Source organism: Accipiter gentilis, chromosome 7 (genome assembly GCF_929443795.1).
Source record: "Accipiter gentilis chromosome 7, bAccGen1.1, whole genome shotgun sequence".
NCBI classification, from domain to species: Eukaryota; Metazoa; Chordata; class Aves; order Accipitriformes; family Accipitridae; genus Astur; species Astur gentilis.
In genome coordinates this window covers 12,322,258-12,338,420 of record NC_064886.1, presented here as the reverse complement: position 1 = coordinate 12,338,420, position 16,163 = coordinate 12,322,258, and the positions used below count along the sequence as shown (strand labels likewise).

The 16,163-nt window shown below is 46.7% G+C and overlaps 2 protein-coding genes across 4 annotated transcripts; both read left to right on the top strand.

Annotated features, from left to right (window-relative positions):
- Positions 1 to 814: 814 nt before the first annotated feature.
- Positions 815 to 4,935, top strand: LOC126040794 (keratin-associated protein 10-4-like). 3 transcript variants are annotated; one of them, XM_049805694.1, is made up of 3 exons: positions 815 to 1,367; positions 2,534 to 3,576; positions 3,787 to 4,935. In XM_049805694.1, the coding sequence occupies exons 1-3, from the start codon at positions 1,302 to 1,304 to the stop codon at positions 4,052 to 4,054; spliced, it is 1,377 nt and encodes a 458-aa protein (XP_049661651.1). In that variant the 5' UTR covers positions 815 to 1,301; the 3' UTR covers positions 4,055 to 4,935. The 3 variants fall into 3 exon arrangements, with proteins under 3 accessions (XP_049661651.1, XP_049661650.1, XP_049661648.1); XM_049805693.1 differs by having other exon boundaries at positions 2,534 to 3,696; XM_049805691.1 differs by having other exon boundaries at positions 2,534 to 4,935.
- Positions 4,936 to 9,820: 4,885 nt separating this feature from the next.
- LOC126041315 (uncharacterized) lies at positions 9,821 to 10,789 on the top strand. The gene has a single exon (XM_049806802.1). It carries the CDS (start codon positions 9,821 to 9,823, stop codon positions 10,787 to 10,789), a length of 969 nt encoding a protein of 322 aa, XP_049662759.1.
- Positions 10,790 to 16,163: the final 5,374 nt, after the last annotated feature.

The window sequence follows — 16,163 nt, the reverse complement described above, 5'->3', positions numbered from 1 at the left end:
AGGGCTCACTTCGATTAACAAGGAGGATCATACCTACAACCTTTGGAGCTAAAAAGCAATGAAGAGTTATGGCTTTGGATCAAAGAACCAATTTCTGCAGGAGAGATGCCACAACAAAGCCACATTTCTTGTGGTTCAGGCAAAGATGAACACACTCAGTGCTGACCAGCAAGGGTTAGGATTTGTTCTTGCTGGAGAAGCCTATAGTAAAGGGAGCATTTCACCCCCTGTGATTCTTGCCTGGTGTGGGTCATAGTTGTCCAAGAATTCCTAAACTTTATTATTCAGTTTCACTACAAAATTATTTATGGACCTTTCTCTTTGCCTCCAAAACCACATGGGCAGAGCCATTTCTCTACTTCACAAGAAACTGCAGTTTTTAATAAGCGTACTCAGGAACCGGTCCCTTGGGGTGGGTTTCATCTAAGCCAGTGCTAGATGTCGGTGGGGCAGAGCACTCCTCTGCATTGGTCCCCCTCAGCTCTTCTCATAGTCAGCAGGAAGAAATTGTCACTTTGGGGGGGATATTTCATGTGACAACATATACATGAAAGCATTGATTAGAACTTCAGTGACTTCAAAAAATTAATCTCCCAGTTTTCTAACTAGTTTTTTTCTGGGTGCAGTGTGTGATAAGAAGTTGACTCACTGAGAAAGTAACCGCAGGACTGGAGGAAGTTTATCTGCTCCTGATACTTTTTGTAGACTGTCATGCTGCCGGTCACAGCTTTGACAGCTGAGCTTGTTGTGCAAGGGCTGCAATCAAATGTGACTGTAGCTCATCTTTTCTGCTCATCTGAGAGTCACTGGACGGTGTATTCCCATTGTTCTAACAGGTGATTGCATTGGGATCATGGGAGCATCAAGACAACAACAGCCAGGGGCTCTCCAGAGCTATGTGAACTAAAAATGAAGTTCTCTATGGATGATGAACTGCACCCACCCAAGAGGGTGATTTGAACTTTACTAGGACCTCCTGTTTTTCCTGAGGAGCCAGTGTCCAGCCTGCACCCAAAACCAACCCTGGCTGCTGGGCATTATGGGGCAGATGAGAAGTGCTGCCAGCTCTGACCAGGGACTAAAGTTAGAGAAGGACATGGAGCAGTCAGTGCAGCTCTCATGGCATAAAGCCAATGCCACGTGTGTGCCAAAAGAGGCTGAGTGATGGGATGGCCCCATTTCTGCGGGACCACCAGGACATTTCCAGGGACTGCGAAGCCTGGCTTCAGTGAGACCTCTGGAAAGACAGTACTGCATGTTATTTGGTGCACTTCTGCCTTGCAAAACCCCTGAAGCAGGGGATGTCACTGCTGCTGCCTCTCCAAATACCATTCAGTCTTACCATGCCAGGAAGGATTATACAAAAGGTAATTACTCTTACAATGGGGAGCCGACATTCAACTACTCATCCTCAGGGATGAGTACACTGATGCTAGTCACTATGAATGTTGAACACAGAACAGCTTTTGCATAGGAGCTAATAGGCTATGTCATGGGTACCTCATACCTTCAAGGCATGTTTAGTGGCTATATAAAAGCTCTCCTTCTATTAGGACTCACTGGTCACATCACAAAGCTGTTCTCGCCAGGAAGCTGGGTAAGTCTGGTTTGTGCTGAGCCTCTGTAGCTGCTGAAATGCAGATTTATTTCTGCTTTTTTACATATAAAAAATGCTCTATGGGAAAAGTTTTTAAAACTAGTTCGTTTGAATTGCTGTGTTGGAGTGGGAGTGCGCTCTCAATGTCTGCAGCTGGGCATCTGAGTCCAAGAGACACTCCTGAAAAATGTGAGGAAACCTTGTTAGAAGTAATTGCGGTGCTGCTATTGTTTGATTTTGGGGGTGCCTGACAACAATCAGAGCAGCTTTGGTGCATCAGGGAACATAATGCTAGAAGAGCTGTAAGCAGGTTTGTGTTCAGTTGTGGTATCGTTACACTTTAATTGGTTTGGTTCTCTAATGAGCATGAACTTTGTGATGCTGGGACTGAGCTGTGAACCTCTGCCTGCCTGCGGTGTGATGGGATCACCAAGCAGCGGTGCCTTGGGTGATCTTTGCCTCTCCTGCTATGGCAGATGTGGCCAGAGGTTCAGAGCTTGTTTCTGGGTTGGGCCTTTTTCTTAATGCATCAGCAAGAGGTCAGAGGCAGTCACCAACCAAAAGCAGGAGGGGAAAACTGGATTTAATGATTGAAAGGCAGCTCTGAGATCAGCCCTTCCTCTGCTGACCTCCAAGATCAGTTCTCCCCCAGTGGAGGTCCAGGTGATGGGGAGGGAATTGCAGTCTGGGGAGATATTTAGTGCTACGTGTCTGTGATTTTCCCCACTGTTTGACTTAGTGCCATGTTTCAGGGTTAAAAATAATGGTTTGGGTCCTCGGCTGCTGCTGGCATGGTTTTGAGACTGTGGCATAGGCGGGATGTGTCTCCATCACCCAGTGAAGTGAGCCAGTCCTGCTACATGGGCAGCAGCAGGACTGTGAAAAAATCAGCTGGGTGTCTGTCTAAAGACTCTGCTTTCTCACGTGTTGTTCCAGTCCTGCCAAAGCCTCACCAAGATGTCGTGCTACCTACATCAGTGCCTTCCTCTGGTCTACCAGGAACCCATCCCCATCAAGTGCCCGCCGATGTACGCTGCCAGATGCCTGCCAGTGCCTACCTGGCACTCGACGCTGTGCAGCCCACAGTATGTAACCCCCTGTGTCCCCCAGCAGCGGATTATGTCCTCCAGCTTCTCCCAACAGCAGTGTGTGACCCAGTGTGTACCACGGCAGCAGTATGCAACCAAGTGTGTGCCGCAGCAGCAGTGTGTGACCCAGTGCATCCTAAAGCAGCCATGTGAAACTCGGTGCGTGACAACTTGCGTGCCACAGCAACAGTGTGCGACCAAGGGTGTGTCGCAGCAGCCTTGTGTGATGAAGTGTGTGCTGCAGCAGCAGTGTGCAACCAAAGGTGTGCCGCAACAGTGTGCAACCAAGTGCATGACCGCCTATGCCCCCCAGCAGCAGAGCGTGACCAAATGCATCCCACAGCAGCAGTATGCGACCAGGTGCGTGACCACGTGTGTGCCACAGCAGCTGTACCTGGCCAAGGGCATCCCACAGCAGCAGTGTGCGACCAAGTGCATCCCACAGCAGCGTGTGACCACGTACACCCCGCAGCAGCAGTGTGCGACCAGGTGTGTCACCACGTGTGTCCCACAGCAGTGTGCGACCAAGCATGTCTCGCACCAGTTTGTGACCTCTTGTGCCCCGCAGCAGTGTGCCACCATGTACGTCCCACAGCAGTGTGCGAACAGGTGTGTGACCAAGTGTGTCCCGCAGCAGTGTGACGCCAAGGGTGCTACCATTTGTGTTCCACAGCAGTGTGAGACAACTTGTGTCCCGCAGCAGCAGTGTGCCACCCAGCGTGTCCCACAGCAGCAGTGTGCAACCAAGGGTGTCCCACAGCAGTGTGTGACCAAGTGCGTCCCACAGCAGCAGTGTGTGACCAAATGTGTCCCACAGCAGCAGTGTGTGAGCAAGGGTGTTCCACAGCAGCAGTGTGCGACCAAGGGTGTCCCACAGCAGTGTGTGACCAAGTGTGTCCCACAGCAGCAGTGTGTGACCAAATGTGTCCCGCAGCAGCAGTGTGTGACCAAGGGTGTCCCACAGCAGCAGTGTGCGACCAAATGTGTCCCACAGCAGCAGGGTGCGACCAAGTGTGTCCCACAGCAGCAGTGTGTGACCAAGGGTGTCCCACAGCAGCAGTGTTCGACCAAGGGTGTCCCACAGCAGCAGTGTGTGACCAGATGTGTCCCACAGCAGCAGTGTTCGACCAAGGGTGTCCCACAGCAGCAGTGTGTGACCAAATGTGTCCCACAGCAGCAGTGTTCGACCAACGGTGTCCCACAGCAGCAGTGTGTGACCAAGGGTGTCCCACAGCAGCAGTGTGCCACCAAGTGTGTCCCACAGCAGCCACGTGCAACCAAATGTGTTCTGCAGCAATGTCAGTCAGGTGGAGTAAAAATTTCAAGTCACTCTAAAAAGTACTGTTCTGTGTCCAAATGGCCCTGGTAAAAAGGAATGGGGGAAAAGATGGTCCACAGAAAAAGAGCGAAGTACAGCTTTGGGGCAGGCGTTATTTATCTCCTCATACCACCTGCCAACTAGTTCCTATTGCTTAAGTCTGCTTTGTCTCTGTTTGCCAGTATTTCCCCTGTAGCTCAGCTCTGTTTTGGGCCAGGGTGCAATACTATTTCCATGGCTGCACTCCAGGTACCTATGGCTTGTAAGCCTACCTGGAGTAGGCTTAATCTGCTACAAGGCATAGTTTAGTGGGATGCTATTAATTTCTCACCTAGTTGAAATGAATAGTGATTTAAAAAAAAAAAAATTTTAAAAAAAAGAAGAAATAGAAATGTCTAAGGAGTCCAAATCATGACAGAATCAAAAGGATTGGCAGTGCGGCCGGCAGAGGTCTGGCCTGTGCCTGGCTCTGGGTTTAGTCCTGGCACTGGCAGACAATGTTCAGGCTAACCTGGATTCCATGAAGCTGCCAGTTCTCCGAAACAGCTGTTTTCACTCACAGATTTGGAAGCCAAACGTAAATTTGCTAAGCAAACTGTATACAAACCTTACTCTAATGGCCTTCATTTCGGAAGGTGGCCAGAAATCCCTGCTGCTTTAAACCACTGACTCTGCGCTGACTTCGGTAGAGTCTCCAGACAAGACAGGATTTCTGGCTTGGTGAAGTTGGTCCTTGCTGAGATTTTATACGTGAAAGTTTTTATTCACTTGGTTGCTTTAATTAATGTTGAAAATATGACTTGAAACTAGAGAAAGTATTTGAAATAACACTGAAAGTTGTAGCACGACTATTTTATAAGTGTTTGAGCTATAAAAGCAATTAACTATATTCTTTATGCTGCCTGAAGATGTGTACTCTACACTGTACTGAAAACAAACCATATATATATATGTATGCTTATATTATACATATATATACTTAAATAAATATAGTTCTCTGACCTGAGATTAAATATCTTGTTTTTTTTTTCCCTGTGGTGCTTTGTCTTTATTAAATATAGTGAAATGCTGTCTGAAAAATACAAAAATCCTGTAATATGCCCTATCATTAGGAAAATGAGTAGTAGCTCACACTAAGTACATCATACCTATTTGGAGGGCAAAAACAAGTGTCGCAAGACAAAGAGGAGGGTGTGACTGGGGCTGGGATGCTGCCCTGCATCCTGCCCTGCTCCACCCTTGCTCGGTGACCTTGGGGTGCCACCACAGGCTGCCCTCTGAAGGCAAGGATGTGTCCAACACTTGAGTATCTAGCAGTGTCGAGGTGGCATCTGGCTGCTTCCCCAGGGTGCTCAGTGGGTCATGGAGGAGCAGACCCTTTTCACACCTTCTCCTGAATGTCCAGTGATGATGCTTTGGCCCAGCAAGGCAGCATGCAAGAGCAGCAGTGACCGTGGCCCTCCTTCCACCTTGCAGAGCCAGGGAGGCTCTCACAACCCAATGTTTTGTGTCCCCTTTAAAACTGAGATGAGCAATGGTGTAGCCTTCTGAGGAGTTGTCACATCATTGTCACTTTCCCATAGGAGCCAGAGCCCAGGGGATCTTTAGGAAAATCTACCTGGGTTGTGGGTGGCCAGGTGGTGCAGGACCTCATGTCACAGGGGTGGAGTGGCTACCGGAGCACAGGGCTTGTTTTGGAGGCAGTTGTGATGGAGTCTGGTTCTGACCCTGGCTCTGACTCACGCTGCGCTGCCAAGTGACCACAGTGCAACGTGCCTCAGTTTCCCTTGTGCTTAATTGGGAATAATGGAATAATAATAGCCCCCACAACAATGTCCCATATGGCACTGTGTGTCTTTCTGGGATGAAAGGACTTTACAGATACTAATTAAGAACATTTGGATGACAGGGCACGATGTTATCATTGGGTTAATATTTTGGTACCTGCACTGGAAACACTAAACTGAGTATTAGCATTACTTGAAGGCTACTTGATCTGGAGCTTGCTCAGGAACTGGATTTATGGAGCTTATAAAAATTGTATTAATCTGCTTACATGCTCTCTGACGCCAGCTTGATTCCTAAAATCTTGGGTCAGATCATTTAACATTAAAAAGGGCGTTGTAGTCCAGAGGTGTGAAATGCAATGAAAGCTGGAGAAATCCAGGCTGGATTCAGTGCTTTTATCTTCAACTGCAAAAAAAGAAGATAAGCCTGAAGAAAGCATTCTTCCCTTTGGTTTTTGTAGCTCTTGAAATGTCGGCATCAACTGGGAAAACATGCGCTTTGTCTGTGTTTTTTTTTCTATGAAACTGAGGGAGTTTTTTTTGTTGGAAAATCAGAAATGTAAATAACAAACCTACCTTCAGGCTTCTGGATTTTCTGGTGAAAATAGAAACAGAAAATTTACTCAATTGTTCATAAGCTGAAGATCAATATTCTGCTTCAAATCATAGATAATTTAAGTTAGAAAAGACCCTTAAGATCATCGAGTCCAACTGTAAATGTAACACTGCCAAGTCCACCAAGAAACCATGTCCCTAAGTGCCACGTCCACATGTCTTTTAAATACCTCCAGGGATGGCAACCCAGCACCATCCCCGGTGCTTCATATCGGTGAGAAATTTTCCACCTACTCCATTAAAAATGAACTTATTTCAACTCTTTTTATTTCAATGTGTGGGATCTCACGAACGTGCTGGAACCCAATTCACAGGTGTCAGATTCACATTAAAGGAAAAAAAAAATGCCAGGGCCTTCGCTTATGCAGATATGACTACATAAAAATGCATTCCCTGTCGGCACTTACGCTCATGCCACTGTTAATTTTCCCTTGGGTTTATTCGTGGCATAAACAGGGAACAAAGGGAGGGATGACTGGTGCAGAGATGGTGCAGCAGAGCAGGAAATGTGATTTGTGTTTTCAGGACATGAGCCCGGTTTGATTCAGCCGCCTTTCCCCGGGCCGACCCAGTGCTCCTGCTTGTCCCTTCTCCCCTTTGTTGTGCCGGAAAAGCGTCACCTCTTTCAGCACGTTATTCACTTTGTGGCAAGTCCTTTTTAGTAGCCGTCTTGCCCTTAGCCCAAGGCTTTCTCAGTGCCAATCATCTGTCTCTTCTCTGGGTTCCCTGCGTAAGTGAAGGAAGTCTGCATGCCACAGTAATTATGGTCTGCAAAAAGTTGCCAAGAGTCCTTCCTGGATGGTGTTTTCAAAGGCACAGAAGGGGCTTATGCATTCAGCTCCCATGGAAATGAGGAGTCCCTTGAGCGGTCCCTTTGGTGGTCTCAGCTGCAGTCTTCTGGGTGGAAAGGTGTGTTTTAGCTGGTCTGGATTTGCAATGGGCAGGCAGGGATGCTTTGGCACTGTGCATGGGGATTTGTAGCATGAGGGCCATAAGCAGCCCCTGCACAGGGTATCCTTGGCCTGCCAGGGCCTTTGCTCGTTCAGCATGTTGGATCAGGAGGTTTCACAGATAATCCAGATGCCCCAGCAGTGCTGGGAGGTGATGGCAGCCCCACAGAGCAAGAACAGCCATTCCCACCAGCACGAAGATGCACGTGGCTTGGCCAGGACTGGCAGGCAATTAGAGCATCACCCAGCCAAACCGCCTTACTCCCCTAGGGCACTTATTCACTGTATAAAAGCTCGGTCATCGCAGGGCTCTCCTAGGCACTTCTCTCCGGTTGTTCTCACTGATGAAGTGGGTAAGTCTGGCTTTTAATGGAGCTCCTGAAATGCTGTTTTATTCCTGGGTGGCTGGAGCAGGCAGAGGTCCTGCCTGTGTACTCGCAGAGAAGCATCCTCTGGGGGATGCTGCCATCAGCACCGGCAAGCGCAGCCCTAACAGCTGGAGCATCTCCTCCATGCTAAACTGAAGAATATTGGGAGAGCACTTCCAGATGGACTATGAAGTCAGGAGTGGGATTTGTGGGCTTTTCTACGCTTTCTGTTAGTTCTAGTCCAAAGGAGGCTATTGACTACATAAAGGGCTCGATGCTGGCAGGAGTCACATATGACCTTGCAACACCTCTAAAGGAAGTGGCATGGAGAAATTTGCTGCCATTTATGGAATTTAAACAAAACAACTTTTCAGATAATAGTAAGAAGCTGACCAACTTCAGTGCCAATGTGAAAGTCAGCAGAAAGACTCTAGCTAAGTCTGAACATGTTAAAATTTCTATCTAGGGTAACAATGACAATAATAAGTCTGAGATGTAAACAACCCCCTGGAAGCAAATAATCCCCCCTACTTTAGAAGCTTTTTATCTTGATGACCATCACTAGATGCTTTAGCATTGTACATGTAGTAGTAGCAATTGCTATCATTGTTTTTCAATGGGTTGTTTTTATTAGTCAATGATTATTATAATTGTAGTGATAATAAGTTTTCCTAATGATAGTAACACACAGCATTGTTACTGCTAATAATCACCCAGTGATAGGCTTTTGGAAGATAAAATGCCTTGCATAATTATAGACAGAAGTAGGAGTGTTCAGAAAATGCAGTTTCTTTACATTCATTTAATTATGTCTTAATCTCCAAACAATGTTGAAATGAAAAAGAACATATTTGATCAGAGTACCTTTCATGTGTCAGTTGTTCCAGTACCTGTGGTGCTCAAAATAATCCAGTAAAAAATTCAGAAAATTCCCTGAAACCGGTGTTTTCTGGAGTGGGGAATGAAGCGGGATGGTTTCTCATACAAGTCCCAGGGCCAAGGCAAAGTTGGCCACATTTCACAGTGGTTTCAGGAGGAAAACGTGGACCTCTCGCCTAGACTCCCCTTCATGCTGCTTGCACAGGGGCTGCCAGGATGAAGTTTCAGTATCCATCAGAGCTGGTATGCCAGACATTTTGACAGTGGGTCTTTGGGTTACCATAACAAACCCAGGACACTATGGTTTGGTATGACTGTAGTGCAGGACTGGAGGCTGCTTTAAATGGGTGTAATTCTCTCAACTCAGTGAAAATTGACCAGTTAACACCAGCTGAGATCTTGCCTTGACAGCTTCTCCTTTCCTGCTATGGTGTCACCAAATACTTAGACACAACACTGTTGTATTTCTTCTTTTCTTTTCTTGAGGATGCCTACACAATAGTATGAAGCTAGGACTGCAAGGCTTGCAGAGGCAGCGAAGCTGATGCTATGGTGGCAAGCTCAGAGCCTGTAATTGCACGCTGCCAGCTCAGCAGACCCCTGTGGGACTGTGAATCGGCAGGCAGGCAGGTCATATATGCTGAGCTCCGTGCTGTCATGAACCTATCCTTACCTTCAGCTAGCTAATTTAACCTCAGCTTGGGTTTGCCCCTGTAATACTGCAGCCACGCCTGAGTATTACACCATGGACACACCTTTAATTTTGGCTTGCCTTTCATCTCTGGTGCTTGGGAGTTGCAGGATATAAACTTGAAAGGATGTCCCAGTGGGGACACAGGAGTTTTCCAGGAAGTAAGACAGCAGGTCATAATGTCACTTCTCCTTGGTGAAATGCTTTGTTGGACACTTAGCTGGTCTTTGAAGAGTGGCATAAAAACTCCCTGTTTTGTCTGCCTCCAATCCCTGGTTGCTTCTGGGCTCTTAAGAGAAGGGTGTGGGGGCATGAGCGGAGAACAGACTCTCCTCTCCTCACTTGGGTGATCACAGCCTGGTCTTGAGTCACCGAGAGCCTCTGACCTTCAGGAGGGCTCGGGTGCAGGCTTGCCATATTGAGATGCCTGCGGGGAAACTCTGAGGCCTGCATCACAAAAAACCAGCCAATGCCTATGTGAACTGTCTTTTTCCTGCTTCTTTTAGGCATAAGCACCTTGCATGACCATGCACTATTATGGGGAGCAGTATAAACACCTGTACCTACCGGGATCGAGCTATATCACTGAAAGCATCCAGCAGTGCACACCCCAGTCTGATGCATGCAGTACCACATGCCACCCTGTGAGCGTGATCAAGAGCCCAATGCCGAGATGGCAAAGCTACACGCAACCTTTCACTTACGTGTGCCCACAGCCAAGCGTAAGCCAGATGTCTCTGCTGTCTTGTCAGCCCAATGTACAACAGTGCATCCTGCTGTACCCTGAGCCTTGTGAGACTACTCGCCTTCTGCCCTGCAGGAAGCCCAGCCTGAAGCTGAGCACGATGCAGAATTTCCAGCCCTGTGAGACCAGCCGCCCTGAGAAAAAGCGTATGGCCAAGAGCCTCCCACCATGCGCACCCAGGTGCCCAGAGCCGAGCAAACTCAAGTTCCCACCATGTGGGATCAAGTACTCGTCCTCGTGCAAGGACGAATGCAGGTCGCAGAAGATATCCAAATGCTCGTCGCAGCGGTACGGCACGGAGCTCCGGTCCCTGCAGGGGATGACCAGCGGCTATTCCCTGCCACTGCAGGGAGTCACCGAGTGCCCCCCGCAGCAGTGCATAACGCAGTCTTTCCTGCAGGAGTACAAGAGCAGTTTCCCCCAGCAGAAGTGCATGAAGGGCTACCCGATGCAGGAGTGCGTCACCACTTACTCCTCGCAGCAATGTGTAAGCAAGTGCCCGCCACAGCCACATGTGCCCAAGTGTCTCCCTGGGCAGGAAATAAAGGAGCGCTCCTTGCAGCAACACACAGCTAAATGCTCGCTGCTGCAGGAGGGAGTCAAGCACAAGGGCTCATCCACACAACACCTCAACAAGTCCAAGTGCCTCTACCCACGGGCCACCCAGCACTCAAACCAGCATCATGCAGGGGGAGTGAAACGTTCAAGCCACTCCAAGAAGAGTCGCTGTGCTTCAAAATGGCTGTGGTGAAGGAGATAAAGAAGTAGTCATGAAACCAGCAAGCTGTGTAGCTGAGGTCTGAGGTTATTTTTCTGCCCCTGTTCCCATTCCTAACCCCCAGAGAAGCTTTGGCCTTATTTTACCCCTTATTGTACGCATGTTAAACTCATAGAGTGCATTGCCTCTCTTTTTTGACCACACTTCAGTTATTCCTGCAACAGAAAAGATGTTAGTGAGAAGTTAACTAACTGAGCAGGTGCTCAGGCTTTGAACTACAGTGTTCGCACCCCGAGAGGTTTTTACTGTTACTGGATCAATTATATTCACCGGTTGTACTGGTCATATTAAACTGAGGTTGCAGATGGATTCCTGCTCTCTGTCTGACTTATTTTCCATTTTTTAAAACTGTTTCTAATACCTACTACTGGAAAAAACTATTCCCTGTTGTTATACCAGTCTTTTGTGTAAAATAATGGCAGTAACCACGCTTTTAGGACTAGGTTTACCATCTGTGGGAACAGATCTTGGTGTCGAAAAGTTATCCAGAGACATAGTAACAGAAGCAGCGCAGGGTGGTATTTAGAAGAAGGCTTGATTTAAGTTATGAGACTCATTAGCAGCTCTCAGGCAGGAGTTTACTGTCTATCCAGGCTTAGCTTGGTCGCACCAGCATCGCAGGGCTGAACAGCCCGTTTGCATATGGGTCACACAGGAGCTTTCAGTCCTGCACCTCAGGACCAGGGCAAGCTTCCCCCAGGTGTCCCATGCTCTGCAATTTTTTCACTGGACAAACCACAGCTGAGCAGATTATGAAATGGGTTGCGTGGGATAGTCCCTGGCATAGCAGGAGGGAGAGAGGATGCTGCGGAAGGTCTCTTGTGATACTGTGACCCTGAGCTGGCCCTGCCTGCACTGGATGGGTGATCAGCATCAATAGTTTGTGGTTATAAAATTGCAGCCAGAGAGAAAACTAACTTTCAATTCCAGCTGTTCCTTGACAATAGCATTTTTGTAGATAGCAGGAAGTCGTGCTTGACCAATATTTTGTTTTTCTAGGATATTTATGTAAGGGGCAAAGTCCCAAAGCACATGTCTTGGCACACCTGACCTACACCACAGTATCTCCCAGGAGGTGCTCCTGGGGAAGCACCAGGGAAGCAGAAGATCTCTACCACCATCCAGAGGCGCAGTGAGAGACCTGGCAGCTCTTCCCATCACTGCTTCTCTGCCTTGCTCTGCTCAGCCAGCTCCCTGGGCAAATCCCAGCAAGAAAATCCCCTCCTTTCTCCTCGGCTTCCTCTCCAGCGCCCCAAACAGACCAAACGGAATCTCTGTAGACTCTTTTTTCTAATAAAGTGATAGATTTGTCTGTGTCCTGGTTTCAGCTGTGATAGAGTTAATTGTCTTCCTAGTAGCTGGTATAGTGCTGTGTTTTGAGTCTGGTATGAGAAGAATGTTGATTACACACTGATGTTTTCAGTTGTTGCTAAGTAATGTTTAGTCTGAAGTCAAGGATTTTTCAGCTTCTCATGCCCAGCCAGCAAGAAGGCTGGGGGGGGCACAAGAAGTTGGGAGGGGACACAGCCAGGACAGCTGACCCAAACTGGCCAACAAAGTATTTCATACCATGTGATGTCATGCCCAGTATATAAACTGGGGGGAGTTGGGGCTGGGGGGGATTGCCACTCAGGGACTAACTAGGCATTGGTTGGTGGGTGGTGAGCAATTGCACTGTGCGTCACTTGTATATTCCAATCCTTTTATTATTATTATTGTAATTTTATTGTTGTTATCATTATTAGTTTCTTCTTTTCTGTTCTATTCAACTGTTCTTATCTCAACCTATGAGTTTTACTTTTTTTCCCCGATTTTCTCCCCCATCCCACTGTGTGTGGGAGAGTGAGTGAGCAGCTGCGTGGTGCATAGTTGCTGGCTGGGGTTAAACCACAACACCTGTAAAAACCAGCGACAGATGTTACCAGCTGTCCTCCAGGATTAGGAGGAGTCTTGCTCCCCATGCAGAGAGAGAATTCATTTTAACTTCTGGTAAATCACTAACCCTGGGGAATTAAATGAAAAAGAGAGGAAAGACCTAAGCAAGTAGCTCCCTCCTGACTACATCCCATGGGATCAATCACTTTTTGATACCAGGTCTATTAAAAAACTAGCTCCTCTCTACCCCTGCTCACCCTAGGCACCAGCATGGTCAGGACAGGCAGTGAGGTCTGGAGGTCTGCAGCCATTAGAGGGAGATGGAGGTTCACAATTAAGGCATGAAGGTGGCACAGCCAAGGCCCAGGGGAAGCTCTCCCACATGCATTTATCCCACTCGCATGGTTTAAAAGGCTCTGCTGATCTCAGTTGCTATTGGTCCCTAAAGGATCCATACTCCCCTTCAGCTGGCATGGGGAAGATGGCACTGATCAGCAGAAAAGGGTTTCCTTTTAAAAATCTGAGCTTCTGTTTCTGTGGTTTTGCTCCTGATAAAGCAGTTATACTGACATGAGGATATAAAAACCTGATATCTCAAAGCAACCACTAAATGGTGCCTGAACTTTTACTGGCTCTCTGCATGAGGATGGTTTTTATGCTCTCTTGTTCCCTCTCTCCTCCTGCTACCTGCTCTGGCAGCAGACCCTGCTCTCCCTCATCGAATGGATTAGTAGGTGGGATCTGTTCCTGGAGAGAAGAAAAAAAAATAAAAAAAAGAACCTGGTGGCCCAAAAGGTGATGTGAGGCAGTGCTGCATCCTTGTGGCGGTGAAAGCCAACCGCAGGCTGGGCTGCCTGAACCAGAGCATAGCCAGTGGCAGGAGAAAAGTGCTGATTGCCCTCCAGCTGGCATTCAGGAGGCCACATCCAGACCTCCATGTCCGGTTCTGGGTGCTCAGCACAAGAGCCATGGACAGCCAGGAGCGAGTCTGATGGAGGCTGCAGGATAGTCAGTGTGCTGGGTGCAAGAAGAGGGAGGCTAGAAGAGCTGGGTATATTTACCCTGGAGAAGAAAACACTGAAGGGACAGTTTTTCACTGCCTTCACCCACCAAACGAGTGTTTAGATCAAAGATGATCTCCACTCCGAGGTGGACAGTGACAGGGTGGGCTGCAAAGCAGCTTTTTCTTTTTTTGGGCTTACTTTGCAGAGCCTTTCCAAGCAACTGCTGTCCAAAGTGGTTCTGGTACAGAATTCCCCAGCCGGACAAACTCCACATTGCCCATGTTATTAAGAGGCATAAGTTGTTTGGGGTTGTGTTTCTACTCCCATTTCCAAAGGTGGTTTTTTTGCAGAAGGTGTCATAATTTCTAGAAATTAAATGGCAACCTTGGTGTCTTTTCTTCCTACAAGGAAGACTGGGAGGTGTAAATGAGTTTCCGGTTTGGGGTATTTGGATGCTCTGCAGGTAAAGTGGCATAGAAACAGGATTTTCCATTTTTACAGACACTTCTCATTTTTAAGGAAGAAGGGTATGATCAGTATTTGGTTCAGAAGTCACCAACAGGTCCATAAGCTCCCTGAAATTGTCAAAGAACATGAAATACAATTTTTAACGTAAAATGTCAGCAATCTCTAGTAACAGAGCTCAGTGAGGTTAGCCTCCATCATGAGCTATGAATTTTGGGCCTGACTTTTTGGATAACTTTGTGTGAACTTTTCATTGCCTTTTGTGGGAGGATGGGAAAAATAATCCTAACAATTAGAGACTGGTGAGGTGAGGTTTCCACACAACAGAGAATGTCAAAACATTTCAAAAATATTCATTACTGGTTTGTGCATGCAAAGTGTTTTATCATTATAATATTAATAGTATGTTATTTGAAACAAACACCTTAGGGCTAATAACAACTTTAGAATATGCATTTCTTGATGGAAGTGTCTTAGTTGTTCTCACAAACAGGATATTGTTTTCAAGCTTTGACAACTCAAGGCATTTTGCATTTTCATTAAACAATGCATTTCTGTTTGCATTCAAAAGCAATCATGTCAAAGTGAGTTAAAAGGCCGCTTCGGCTGAGCCTGTGAGAGTTGAGCACGTGACTTTTAATTCTGAGAATCCACCTGAATCCTTGGGAAATCAGTGAGGCTCCACAAAATTCGGCAATTCCCGTACATCAGTAGCCACGTGATTAAAAAAATTTTGCCATAGTTAAGTTTCCCTTGATGCACTTTTAGCCCATGATTGCCTCTGTTGTCCTCAGCAGGTGTAAATGGCAGCTAAATTCTTCCACCTTGACATCTACCTTTTATGTGCAGAAACTATTACTTTATCTCCTTCTAGTCTTGTCTTCGTAAGTGGGCATCCTTCAGAGGTTATCTTTGTTAGCCTTCTGATCATGCATGGTGATTGAAGCCAGTTGGCAGCTGGTCAGTACCTAGAGTAGGAATGGGGATCCCCAAGCAGAATGACATCCTCCAGCTGGAGCTGTGACAACAGTCAGTGAAACAAAGGGCAGGAAGCAAATAATGAAATCAGTTTCATTGTGAACAAAAATGGGGTATGTGTGGTCTGCAAAATTCTATTCTCCACTCCTCCCTCCTCCAAACCACTTACAAGGATGAACCCCGTGGTCCCTCCAGCTAAATGTACAATGGATTTAAGGGAATGAATTAAAATCCCACACCTAGCAGCAGATATAGCCAATATGTCTGCAATACATTGGTTGCTGTCTGTGAACCACTGCTCACATGGTCAATGTTCAAGTCAAAGCTGAACAAACTGGAGTGAGTTGCATCCCCATGTTAATAGAGACAGAAGTGGTAGAGTCACATCAGCAATTATACAGGTTTTTTATACCATAAAAATATAATACAAAGGGAACCCCACAGCATGTAACAGTATGTACCACAGAGAATTGAATAATGCTAGTAAACAATGTTAAAATAATTATAGTAATTATAAGTGTTACACATGCGGGAAAAATTGTTTGGAAAATAATTAAGACGTCATGCACAAAGGTTGTCTCATCTTCCTGGAAGTTCAAGAAAGCATATAAAACTCAAAGGATTTAGGGCTCCTCTGGCTATTTCTCTTGAATTCTTCCTGGACGGCTGGTAAGTTCCATTCACCTCAGTCTAATTATAGTGAGTAAAACATTGCTTTTACATAAGGTGGGGTTTAACAGCAAGCCACTCTGCAGTTTCTAAAAATGTTAATGAGATTGTTTCTCAAAAAGTCTGCTATAAATTATTTAGTTGTATACTTGGACCATGTGTAGCCTTAAAAATATATCTGTGGGGACTGGCATTCTTATTAAAAAAGGTAGTACAATTCTGTTTTTATCTATTTACTGTATGGTATCCAACATAAAAGGCATTTTAAGCTCTATTCAGGTAGAGTTTAGATAACATTACCACAGAATGGTTTGGGTTGGAAGGCACCTTTAAAGGTCATCTAGTCCAATCCCCCT

Coding starts and splice junctions, on each gene's coding strand:
- LOC126040794 (XM_049805691.1), top strand. CDS start 1,302: ATGTCACTGCTGCTGCCTCTCCAAATACCATTCAGTCTTACCATGCCA. Junction 1,368..2,533: donor CAGGAAGGATTATACAAAAG/GTAATTACTCTT, acceptor GTGTTGTTCCAG/TCCTGCCAAAGCCTCACCAA.
- LOC126041315 (XM_049806802.1), top strand. CDS start 9,821: ATGCACTATTATGGGGAGCAGTATAAACACCTGTACCTACCGGGATCG.